Genomic DNA, 13,434 nt, shown 5'->3' on the forward strand with positions numbered 1-13,434 from the left:
AACAATAATCATCATCATAAATATCATCATCGTAGTAAAAATAAGAATATATTGTGCATTGTAATAGTACCACACTTTAATAACGGTGTTATTTCATCACATTTGCAAAAAGTTTTTTGATTCTTGCCACAGCACACACACAATATATATATATATATATGTGTGTGTGTGTGTGTGTGTGTGTGTTTGTTTTTTGTTGAACAAACTAAGTGAAATTGGATAGGTGCCCCTAATTATCTCTCACTGCATACTGGTCTGGAATCGATTGCACTGATCGTAATTTTCCCAAGTGCATGCGGTTTGTGTTTAGTACGATAGGGGGAGCCCCTATGTTGTATAATGGCCAAAGCCTTTTAGGGGATGTTGTTTACGAAATCTAAATGAGATCACAGGCGTGTTGGAGGATTAGGATCGTTTTTAACATTGTTTTCGTGGTTGTTATTATTCTTGTTGTACTTGTCTTAATGTGAAGAACGACATTAAAAACATTGAAAGAAAAAAAACAAATAGTACACCAATCAATTATTTTTAATTAAACTCAGAAATAATTACTTGACACAAAGCAATTATCTACACTTTAATCGTTATTTCACCGTTCAAAACATTCCCTTTAAACGAAGGTCGCACAATCAAGCCCAATAGGGATTTAAAAATAATATACTTTTTCTGCCCCGATAGATTTGTGTCTTCAACCGCCAAAATCAAATAGAGATTTATAAAAGTGTCTTAGGGCGGTATTATATTGGAATAAGTCTTCATAGGTTTGTTTATTTGTAGTATTAACTCTAACACCATGTGTCCCTTCTCCCCTCTCTGACGAATAATGGTACGGCCCTGCCCATCTGTTCAACTCCGCTGGGACTGATTGAAACAGATTGAAGAGCCCGGCGAATCGCTATGGCAGCTGAGCCAGTCAGCCTGCGCGAGCAAGTTTTATCGGAAGTGTTTCATTGAACTTTTGAACCTTAAACCGCTTTCTAATGTGAGAAACAAACGTGACACAATTTGTCCAGTCTGAAAATGTCCCAGGGATGTACAGTTTCTGTGGAAGAAGTCCAGTCTTGGTGGGAAGTGCCCGCCATAGCCCACTTCTGTTCGCTATTCAGGGCAGCGTTCAACCTTCCCGACTTTGAAATCGAGGTAAATAAAATCGTGTCTTAACGGCAGTAACACCACCATTCCTTATTGTAGAAATGAAATGTTGTTTGTGTCAGCTTTTCTCTATGTTCGCTCTGCTAAGGTGTTTTACGAACTACTAGCCAATTGAGCTATGCTCTTTGAACTTCCACCCTTTAACGTTAGTTACTACTCCGCAACAACCTAGCTAACTGATTAGCAACGCTAAAATTTAAATTAACCTGCTAATCGATCGTCAGTAAAGGTAACCCGAGAGACCGAATTGAGATCGAATGAATTAAGACGGTTAACAATGAGGTTGTAGTTGCTTGTTGCTCTATATTCAACGAAGGCGTTCATGTGCACCTTGAGTTGATATTCTAAAAGACCGACGCTCCTCATTGTCCATTCACTCAAGAAATCGTTCATACATCACATAATCTCAATTGAAATATGAACATTTGGGGACGATAATGTCCTTGTGATACAAAATAAAACTTCAAAAGTTTCAAGTTTGACATAGAAGTGTGATAATGATAATACGGGGTGTATTCAATAAGTTTCCTCTGCTTTATTGTGTATTGTTTGTCACATTAAGTTAAGTTCATGGCGTGGGTTTGGCAGTTTATTGTCTTGGAGTCGTCAGCCATCTGGCTTGGGGAGCGAGACGCAGATGCTTCTCGGGCATTGTTTGCTCCCCCCGTTTGTGAGTGAGTGAAAAGAGTTGGTTCAAAGTGTGCTTGCTAATACCGCTTTGAGCTGAAACACAATGCGTTAATTCCGAAATGTCGACAGCTTGGCAACTACAGTATACGACTTGATTTTGCCACTTTATTTATTTATTGAAAGTTGTTATGCCCGTCTGTCACAACAAGCAGCGATTACTGCGTGAAGAGTCAATGGTGACAATTGATTGCATGGCACTGACTTCAAATAAAATTTTCCGGTTACCCTAAATGCCTTTATTGCCCAATCATCTCACAGCCAGCAGGGTGGAAACGCCAATTTAAGCTTCTTTGAAGAAATGCTCAGTTTAACTATTCGTCATGCGTCACCGTGACTCACTAAGCACAGCATACGTGCATACCAAACACCCGCCATTCCACATTGAGGTAATTGTAGGAACTTCATTTTATGATGTCTAAATTCACAAGTGGTCAAGGTGATACTTTTACTTACATATCATGTTTTAATGTTGGATATGGGTGAACTGAAGGGAGACTGTCTATATGCCTGTTGACAGACCTAGAAGGCACGTCTCTACTCAATCTCCTATTGCAGGATGCTGAGGGGTGAGACGAGGATTTTTTTTTTTTATATATATAATTTATGATATAATAATGTTAAAGAGCGAAATGGAAAAAAATATAATTTGACTGCTGTTCTCTTTATGTTACCACAAATTCTCCACATCATCAGTGGAAATCTGTTTTGATGGTCCTGTGTAACAACAGGAAGTGACTTGCAATAAATCTACATTGACAAAGAACATTGCTGCCATTTAACCTGTCTTTGTATAAAATCATTTGTCCTTACGACTCCCAGTGAACTCATGCGTCCATGGTGGGAAACTTCACATGTAGCCATGACATTTTGATAGGACATGCCTGACTGGGATGATAGCGAGTATTTGTTTGCTCTCGCTCAGCCAAACATAGCATCTGCTACCAGATATGACAAAGGGAACGGAAAGTTACAATATTTTTCCCAGGCCCTTTTGCTTCTCCAAGAGTCCCGTCTGATCACTATGCGGCTTGATTCTGCCCCTGATAATAACAAAGCTGGTGAGCGATATGCTTTGAAATATGCTCATCTTGATGCGCAAGCAGCTGCACTCTCTGGAAACTGGCCAGATAGGTACATGCAGGTACATAAATGAAGGGGACAATTATGGTTGTCCAGTAGGGCCCGTGGCGGCTCCGAGTCCTGTCTAGAATAACACGCTCTCGGCTAGTACGAGATTTTATCTCTGCCCGGACTTGTTGAATTTACAGTTGCCATGCAAACACGTCCATGCAGCACATAGTTCAATGAAAGCAACCTGCCCTGGTGTTGATATCCCCTGGCTCATCTCTGCCTCCAACGCGACAAGCTCTGTCACCCGTCTTGCTCTCACTGTCGCAGCCCGACTCGGCTTACTACAAAAACACAAAGAAGATAAAGCTGAACAAGCATAATGTGGGAGAAAACTGCCTACTTTGCCCCATCCCACCACATCCTCCCGTATAAACAAGTCGGTATTATGGACATCGGTCCCTGCATATATGATGGATGACATAAAAGGCCCTGAAATTCAAGAGGGCTGCGGATGCTGGGAAGATAATAAAACAACCTCCTTGCCTTCGTGGGAAATATGGTGAGGCATTAGTCCCAAATACATATCTAATTTGAGAAAATCTGAGATTATTTAACTGAAATTATCTGGCATCATAAAATATTTTGGAGGAAGGGCTCAATTCTTGACCCAACAAAGGGCTCCCCTGCCCCAAATCTTCATCTTTAATTCTTTCATAATTTTGTGACATTTGGTGCATGAGGGTGGAAGGACTGCTAAAACTGTTGCTTCAAATTCTCTGTCAGGGTGCATGAAAACAAAATATTCCTGGTGGGATACATTGTGGTTGTCTATAGATGTGTATTTGTAGTTTGAATATATTATTGCAATGGTGTAGAACTATCACTATTTCCTCCTTCCTTAGCTAAATAAAGCCAATAAACAATGCAAATAATAACGAATAAAGCCATTGGTGGCGGAATGGTTCGTATTGTTGACTTCAGCCGAGACCGAGGTGATATTGATTCACATTAATGCTCTGCGACGCATATCTCTCCTCCTTGAATTCTATGGCAGCTGGCAACCATCCTTGAATGTGCATTACCACTCATTTGCAACAACGGTGGAACAGAATCCGCCACAACTTTAGATTGTTGCACTCTGATCGTTAGAATGTTCACTAATTGACGCCCCAGATGACAAATGGTGAAGCGTATGCGCTCTCTCTTTGTTAGTTCTCTTATTTCTTCTGTTATTGTCATCACTTAAACTTACTCAACATCTCCTCAGGTGTTGTGCGCCCCATCTGCCACCCCTGTTTTCACACCTGAGTGGCATGTCAGTGCTTCTCAAGACACAGATGTGGCTCCATCCAACAGATGTTCACACGGAATGCCAACATTCCTCATCCTTCTGGCCATCCTAGCCAGATTTGTAACTTTATTCAAAATAGACCCTGTGCATCTCATTGTGAGGCACTAAAACAATACAATTTCATGAGCTAATGAAATGATTAGCTAATTGAACAATACATTCGGTACATCTAAATAGAAGGACATCAGAATGATATTGTTGTTTGAATAGAATGGGAACAGTGCAACACTACGCATGGTTCATGGCTCTTATTTAATATCATTGACCAGCTCTGCATATGTGCACCTTGCCCAAAGTCATCACATCCACTAATTATTGACAATGTGCTTGTTTCCGCACTCCGTTCCAAATATTCTTCTTTTATCACTGCAGGGAGGTGTGGTCACAGACTCCGAATAACGTGCATTGGGAAAAAAGAATTGCATCAGATTTGTGGTGGTGACTGGCAGGACATCTGATAGCCTCCTGAAGCAGAGCTGCAGATCAGCTTTATAAAAGCAGACCTGTTCCTCTGCATGTCACAGTAAACACGGCTGCCTGTCTGTGTCAGACTTCCGGATGGAATAGAATTGGTCTACAGAAACGTGAAGTCGGGAAGAATCAACAAAAATATTTCTTTCAGAGAAAACTGGTTGCAAGACAGACAAAATATAACAAAAGTTGATGGTACAACACCAGGATAATGAGTGATCCAAACGCTCTTGCAAAAGCAAGGAACAACATATAAACGGAAATAGCATATCAGAAAATTGACAAGAAAAATCCAAAACATGGACAACGCCAAACCCGTGACTAACAATAACAACAAAAAACAACTTAAAAAGGTAAACGAAGACATGTAGGCGAAATCAGAAAACAGAGAACATGAAAGCTTGGGATGTCTAGAAGAATTTGTGTCTTGGAATTTTCCGACCGAGACATGAAGACGGAGAATTCCTTAGATCATGGGTGCCCAACCTTTTTTGACCGAAGATCTACTTTTCGATCAACCAACCTCCCCCAATCGACACATGTGCGCATACGCACGCACTTACACACGCATGCCATGATGAAAACCAGCATTTATGCTAAGTCTGGCGCATTCACACTGTTTATTCTTTGTTGATTAATGTGCACTGTCCCAATGAAATAAATAAATAAAATGTAAAAAATGAGCAACAGCCTTAACGACCCCTAAGATGAACAAAACAGAAAAATAAAGTAGACACAAGAGTTTGTGGGTTCATGAAAAGGAAATCAGGCCTACCTTCGTCGAGACCTGATGCAGAGGCACGGGACGCACTGTTGCAGCGTGTTAACGATCGTAGCTCACGTGTACCATTTTAGAATGCTTCTCTCGGCTCTCCAGATTGACATTCTTTGCCAGTGCCCTCGGTGAATTATACATGAAACTTTCAACATTCTGAATAATAATAAGAATAACAATAAAAGATACAATGCAACAGCTCTGATGGCAAGCTGCAGTTGCAGCCTGCCGATCGCAAATAACTTCCGGTGATGCAGGTCACACGCCACCGTAGGTTAAAGTTGACCTGTTTTTTAATTTTATTATATATTTTTAAATGCGTTTTGTGAAAGTGAGACTGACAGGATGCTAAAGGTGCAGTGTGCACTAACACAATAAATATATATTAATAACATGTACACAGACACACCCCTCGCGATGGACTTTGGACCAGTCCGCGAGCTACCGGTCGATTGCGATCAACGTATTGGGCACCCTTGGCTTCAATAGTCGGCTTGATGACATGAGCAACAGGTGTGCGACCCGGAGGAAGGACCCTCTTCTGCCACCTACTGGAGATACACAAAAACTGAACATGACAGTCTGCTCCCAGCGGGGTCACACCGCCTGACAATCTTGTTGGCTTAAACAAAGAGCAGCTACATCATAACCTGGTGCTTGTTTAAACACGGGGAATGAGGCACAACAAGTCCAGTCTTTTCCACTTTGTTTAGTTTGCTTGTTGGCAGTGTGCAAAGGATTTGTCATAAATCATTACTTTCGCTAATGAGGTTATGTTTTCATTGACACAGCTTCATCTATTTGTTTGTTTTTGATTGCAACTGTTTTGCAATGGCAACGGTCACATCAAAGAGGAGTGGGCAATGTTCATAAAATATGTCATTCTGGGAGCAACGGTTTCAGTTTCATCTACCGTCTCTCACCCGTCAGGTGAGACCGACCGCAATCGAACAGGATAGCCGGAAACGGATGACACTTTTAGCAGTATGGTAAATAAAAGTCAACACAAGAAACCAGAGGGGGGAAAAACACTTCTGTGATACCTCAGATTAGCTTTAAATCTTTCTGTGCTTATGGTGGCTCGTCTCAACTAAAAAGAGGGTCAGATTTTATCCAGATATACAAATTATGATCCAAGGGGCAAGGGAAATGATTTTGCAGATGTCAAACAGGTCCGCCGTCATTGAGAGTGATGAATACGTGTAAAAATGTCCATTGACTTGAAATTCCTGGTGAGCTTGCATATTGTCAACAAGCGAGCAGAATCAATTAGTTGGAGGAATGAGCAGTTTTCCGCTCAGGGAAGCAACTTGTTCTGGCTGATCTGAGGCCGCGGGTGCAAGACACAAGACCCAAAGCCCACCTTCATTTCCCTGCCTGTTAAATCAATGCAAGTTCTCCATGTACGGAGCTTTGCATGTGAGCAGTAATGAGATGCTTGGCCTAACATTCAGACGCAGCCTGAGCCACAAGGTTTAACTCAATGAAGGAGCGTGATGCTACTCAACATAGTTCGGTTCACTTTGTCTTGTCAGCTTCCTCCACAGAGTGATGTCCTTTTCTCTTTTCTTCTCCTCCCCACAAACCAAACATTGAATTTTCTGGTTCTAGTTTTGAATGCACAAATCATTTCACAACTCAGGAATGGGCATACTGTCTAGATATGTGAAGTGGCAGTACACGTTTGTAAAGTCTCTGCAGAGCAAGGCCTGGAGACACCTGAACTGATGAGGGTGCAGATTTTTGTATTTGTATCCGGCATGGGAAAAAGCAAAGCGGAGGGAGCTGGATTTTCTCTTATGTTTGCAAAAAAACATGACGGCACCCTCCTACATACACACGAGCATGCACGCTTGACTGTGCCGCTATTTGATGCCTGCAGGTGAACATGACGTCAGATCTGGAGGGGAGCGACTTGCTGGCAGAGAAAGCCGACAGGAGGGAATTCATCGACTTGTTAACCAAGATGCTGACCATCGATGCGGACAAAAGAATCACACCTATTGAAACGCTCAACCACCCTTTTGTTACAATGTCGCATCTCCTCGATTTCCCTCACAGCACTCAGTACGAGCTCTTATTGTTCCGATTTATCTAAGTACCTACTTTAATGGTATAATTGCATCGGCCATTCATGCACCCAGTCTCATCCCCTTTGCGTCTCTGTCGCTTTCTAGTGTGAAATCATGCTTCCAGAATATGGAGATCTGTAAACGCCGTGTTAACATGTACGACACGGTCAACCAGAGCAAGACGCCCTTCATCACCCACGTGGCCCCCAGCACCTCCACTAACCTCACCATGACCTTCAATAACCAGCTCAACACAGTGCACAGCCAGGTAACGCTCAACACTTTCTTTTGTCCTTTGTCTGTCACACAACAATGGCATGTATGTGGTGACATATGTGTGAAATGTGTTTTAGGAATGTTGGAAATGCAAGTTGAACTCGAAAGCAGTCCTAATCTTTCGTATTTGTACCACAATTACAACAACTGTGGACTCAAAATTGAGCATGTTTTCCCTTCAGGCGGTTGATAGGTTTCACATGCAGATTACAGCATAAGCAAAGTGATCCCCTTTCCCAATGACAAAAACATCTGTAAACGTTCTGAGGTTTATATTTTTTACATCATGTATGTAAAGTAGAGTATTGCAAATCCACGTGCCGCATATCTGTGAATGCTGACACTGAACAATTCATCTCTTCTCAGTCCAGCAGTGGAGTGCCATGTGTTTTAGCCCCAGGGCTCCCCCTACTGTTGTGCAATATGACTTAATGTTGGACCACTACTTTGGTTAATTACAAATTACTGTCCATTAACTTCGATTTGTTACTCAACACGGACTTGATCAGAAGCCCAGTATGGCAAGTGAATGTAACCACCAGTCAGTGAATGTAACCACCAGTCAATGTAATATTTGATCATTTTTGCAGACATCAACATTTGCCGACACTGCACACAACTCCAAGGCAGCATTAGTGTCTAGAAAAACAAATGACAACAATTATTGACTACCTAGAAGGTGATCCGGATTTGCCAGAGTATTGACTGAGAGACCGTTATCGGTATTTCACGCCGTCCATGCAAATGGGTTTGAAGCTGTCATGACCAGCTGTTTGCCTCTTATTTCCCATGTGTGTGCACATTTCCTGGCCTACGATTCTGCCTTTCTGCCTTTTATATCTATCTGGCTGCATTTTTGTCTGCAGCCAGGTCCGATGGGATTGTCGCAAAGTGCTGATTGCACACATGGCAAGCCCTGCTTCCTGCTTATCATGCATTGTGGAGCTTTTCGGCCTCAAGAATCCCTTTACCCCCAGCGTCGTCTCCTTCTCTCCTTTCGTTCCTCTCCTCCTCTATCTTCTTCACCTCCCTCCTTTTTCCCTGGATCGAGCTTGTGGCACTTTACTGCTTCCGTATGGTTTGGAATCGGAACTACTGACTTTTCACTTTGCCCGGCATAAGATTGTAGGTCCTGAATCTCTTGACGCAATGATTTGAAATATGGTTATTTGCAATTCTATCGAAGCATCTTGCTCACGCTGTGTGATGCAGCAGCACTTGATATTTGCTGTGGTTTGCACTGATTAAGTGACCTTTAATTGTTTTCTTTTTTCATTTATGATGAATGTCACAATGCCATATTGAATTTACTCCCATCTCTTATATTCATCTACCACACCAAAGAAAGCAAATGAAACCTGAAAATGCTGGCTATGTATTTCTCTCGGCTCATATGTACGGATAAATGAAAGGAAAAACCTTGATGATATATTAAAATCAAATACTGTACACAAATTGAGCAAAAAAAAAGTCTAGTGAGTTGGTGGATTCCACATGTCTTATTTATGGTGGACGAGAGTGAGAAGGTTACATAATTGATGAATGACTGTTGGAGGTGACAAATGACTTGTCGGGCATATTGATTTGTAGGCTGCGACAAATTTCCTAGCAGCTCATTACAGAGGCTCATTGTCATTTTGTCTCACTTTTTGCCATTTAAACAGGCTTTTGAACCAGTGGTACCAGTGGAATTCAACGCTCGTCTTGCTTAATAGTGCAATTAAGAGAAACAATCGAGTTTGAAGTTTAAAAGAAACTTAGAGCATATAAAGCGGTGGTCTCTTTGTTCGATCATGTAGTTAACTGCTGGTGCACATTGCAATCACAGTCTTATGGTTTGGGAAAATGAAGAGCTTGCGCATCAGTCGATTCATTCAATTTAAACACGGCATGGTGCCTGATCAGTTTCATATTTTGTGAATTGATTGCTTGTCATTATTTCGTCAAAATACATTTAACATCCCCGTCGTCGGTGTTATTTCTGTTCGTTTCCATCAATGCCTGGCAATCGACCTTCTATTGAAGGTGTGATTGAGCTTCCTCTACATTTTTGTTTTTCTCACCTTTAAGCAATTCTACCTGTTATTCCCATCAGTGTCACCCTTTCATTTTTTTTTTTCCATTTTGGTCCCATCATTCCTTTAGGCCACCAACCTGGCTCCCTCCTCCAACAACAATTCCACCCTTTCCTTTGCAAGTCCTGATGTCTCCATACTAAACTACCAATCTGCACTCTACCAGCCCTCCGCTGCCTCCATGGCAGCTGTTGCCCAAAGGAGCCTGCCCCTGCAGACGGGGGCTCCTCAGCTCTGCGCTACCCGGCCGGATCCCTTCCAGCAGGCGCTCATCGTCTGTCCTCCTGGCTTCCAAGGTAACGTGGTCGTAGCAGTCACGATGCATTAGCACACAGAGAACAGTGATGAAAACGAGGCATTTGCAGATTTTCATTTGCACAATGGTTCTGTGAAAAATGGCATGTTATAGTGGCCGCTAACTAGAAAGCTTAAAAGTAGCAAGTGATTTAAGGCTTTATCGTTTGTTGTTTTTAACTTCTAAAATCTGTGCCGTGTTAATCAGCTTTTGTGTCCTCCTGTGTGCAAAGACCGTCCCTTTAAGTCATGTTCTTCGCTTAGATTTACCCTATACCAACAATGACCCAACTTGAACAAGGCAATGAATACATTTTCACCGTCACAGTTCAACACCTACCACAAACAACATGGTCCTTTGATCCATAATTCTGTGAAATAGACTTGTTGGTCCATATTTAAGAACACATAGCCTTCGAGTATGAGTTACACATTATTTGTATTATATTTTGTTGACAGGACTGCAGGCATCACCTTCCAAGCACAACAGTTACTCCATGCGGATGGAGAATGCTGTTCCCATTGTGACACAGGCCCCCGGTGCCCAGCCTCTGCAGATCCAACCAGGCCTCCTTACTCAGGTATAAAGGCAATTCATTTTAAATTATACCAATATACACTATGCGGGCAGAAGTGGGGCAGTCCATGTACAGACAGCTGAAAGAGAAGAAAGTAAAAAGTCACTGCGACATCACATCCCCAACTTCTGGGAAGACTTTTTGCAAAGATTTTTTTTCATCTTTTTTTTTCCAATCTTTCTGAAGAACATTTGTGAAATGAGAGGTCACTGATTTTGGACCTCAGAGAGGTTGAATCTTTTTTTAGAACAGCATAAAGGTTTTTGAAGAAAATCTCCTCAACAGTGTCCCCGTGGACCTTTGTCATGCCGCACGATCTTAATATGGTCCTTGCAGTGTAAACTGAATGATTACAAAGTGCTTGTCAGGTGCTGATATTTTAGAAGAAAAAAAAAGACCAGGATCCTGCGTTTTGAAAGCTATGCGCTATAAAAAGTACAATGGATAGAAGCTGAAAAGGGCCTGGCCCCTGGTAGCCGCTTTTTTGCCCTCCCTTCTTTTTTGAGTACATTTAGGTTGAGCTCTTCCGTGTATTTCTTCCATTCTCTCCCTCTCTCTCTGTCCTAATCACTTGCTGCCAATGCAGCCCTGCTCTCCTACGCTTTGATGCACATTGGTCAAGAGCCTTTCACACAGAGAAGGCCGTCACAAGCCAGTAGTGCACTGTGGCGCTGGAGACTTTTAGCTATTGATCTAATGTAGGAAGTAAGAGTGAATCGGCACCTCTCTCTCTCATACACTGTCGACCACTTCCATCACCACTCCACCTTTCTCCCAATGGAAATTTCCAGGAAGGCTTTAAATATCTCTGAGAATCTAGGGAGTTTGAAGCACTCCCTTATCTCCAGTTAATCATGCAATAGGCAGGCATACAGGCGGCAAAGCCCTTGTGAGTGTGTGTATATGTGTGAGAGCATGCCTCTGTTTCTATGGTGGCTTAATCTGTCCGATACCAAATGGTGATTAGCTCCAGGGCTGCTTCCGAATCAGCCGCTCCAAATTAGAGGCCTCGGAGGACCTTAAGAGGTCGGGGGAAGCTTGAATGTGGCCCCAAAAGAGCAGATAATTCATAGATTCACCAAATTCTTGAATACATAATGAATATATTAAGGACTCTAAAAGGACATTTAAACTACATCCATTGGTGCCTCAACTGCAGATCCTTGCACTGCTTGTCTGCACCTACAGTATAACCCTTGTCTGTGTATGCATGTTTTAAAAAAGGTGCAAGGTAGTTGTTAACATAAGCAGATAATTTTTTGAACTAGCATGCAGCATACCTAATAACTCCCTGTGTTTATTTCTTCACTGTAGGAGGTCTCGATGGCTTGGTTACATTGGTGGTGGCTTGCTTACAGCCCACCTGTGCCTCAGCCCACACCTCAATGCCCCCTGCCCCCCATTCCCTCTATGCTCACCTCTTAGAGATTATGCCCCAAACGTCATGGGTGTGCACAGAGAAGAAGGCTCCAAAGTAGTAAGGCAGGGAAACCAACAAAACCTTTATCTGGTGCAGGAATGCAGAAAATGTGGAAACAATCAAGGAGTGAGAGCTGTGGCTTTCGGAGCACCGAGGTGACAAAGGGTTTTCACCCGGGGAGTGTTTTTGCCGAGGTGGGAGGTGGTGGTCTGCTGATAGTGCTGGTGGGCTCCGTGAGTAGAAAAAAAAGGGCCTCTTAACTGGGTTACCATTTCAGGGCAGACAGCCTGGTTACACAACACAGACGCCTGGTGAGAAAGGCATGTAGAGAGCCAGCAGTGGAGATAGAGTGAGCAGGAGAAGGAGGAGGAGCAGATGGATGGATTTATTAGCATGTCATAATGGCATGTTGATAAAGGGCTAGAGCCATCTTGAACAGCAGAATGTTGCATTAGATATCACTGAGGAGAACCTCAGACTTTGACATAACCTTGCAGCCTCAGACATTGACACAGGAAACATCCTCAGCCAAATGCATCCAAAGTTAATTGATGAAAAAGTTATGGATGATAATTTTTAAACGACTGGGTAATTGCGCTATGTATGCAGATTAGCTGTGCTCTTACTTTCTCTTTTCTCAGTCTTCCTTTCACATTGTTTAAATGTGCTTGTAAAAAATGTTTGAACTAGATGTGGTGTTAAATGAATGAGTCATTAGCCCTTTTAAAGTACCAATCAATAGACCTGCATTAAACTATTAGGGTTACACAGAGTACCACGCAAACGTGCGCATGCAAGCAGACATGCGCGCAACCACACAAAAATACGTCCACGTCCAATGCCTGTTTCTTCTTTCCTTTACTGATACAAAGTCCAAATCCCATTTCCAGGGAAGCTGGGACATTTAAAGGAAAACATGAGAAAAAAAAAATCATCCATCCATCCATTTTCTGATCCGCTTTATCCTCACAAGTGTCGCGGGGCATGCTGGAGCCTGTCCCAGCTGTCTCTGCGGGCAGTAGGCGGGGGACACTCTGAACAAGTTGCCAGCCAATCGCAGATGCAAAAAAATCATGTAAAACATATAAAACAGACTACAAATCCTTTTAAACCAATATGTGTTTGAAGACAATGTAAAGACAAGATATTTAATGTTCAAACTCATAAACAGTATTATTTTTCTTTTGAATGTCTTCTCTTCAATTTCAA

The 13,434-nt window shown here is 42.3% G+C and overlaps 1 protein-coding gene across 3 annotated transcripts in view; it reads left to right on the forward strand.

Moving 5' to 3' along the window:
• hipk2 (homeodomain interacting protein kinase 2) overlaps positions 1 to 13,434 on the forward strand; it is an 86,655-nt gene that overhangs the window by 59,379 nt on the left and 13,842 nt on the right. For 2 of the 3 annotated variants that reach the window (XM_019894057.1, XM_019894058.1), the window contains exons 6-9: positions 7,393 to 7,577; positions 7,688 to 7,850; positions 10,004 to 10,229; positions 10,687 to 10,808. In XM_019894057.1, the coding sequence (XP_019749616.1) occupies positions 7,393 to 7,577; positions 7,688 to 7,850; positions 10,004 to 10,229; positions 10,687 to 10,808 (696 nt within the window). The remainder of the gene's footprint in view (positions 1 to 7,392; positions 7,578 to 7,687; positions 7,851 to 10,003; positions 10,230 to 10,686; positions 10,809 to 13,434) is intronic. The other variant, XM_019894059.1, reaches the window with a different exon arrangement.

This window comes from Hippocampus comes, unplaced genomic scaffold (assembly GCF_001891065.2).
Source record: "Hippocampus comes isolate QL1 unplaced genomic scaffold, H_comes_QL1_v1.1 scaffold104, whole genome shotgun sequence".
In the NCBI taxonomy this organism is placed as follows: Eukaryota; Metazoa; Chordata; class Actinopteri; order Syngnathiformes; family Syngnathidae; genus Hippocampus; species Hippocampus comes.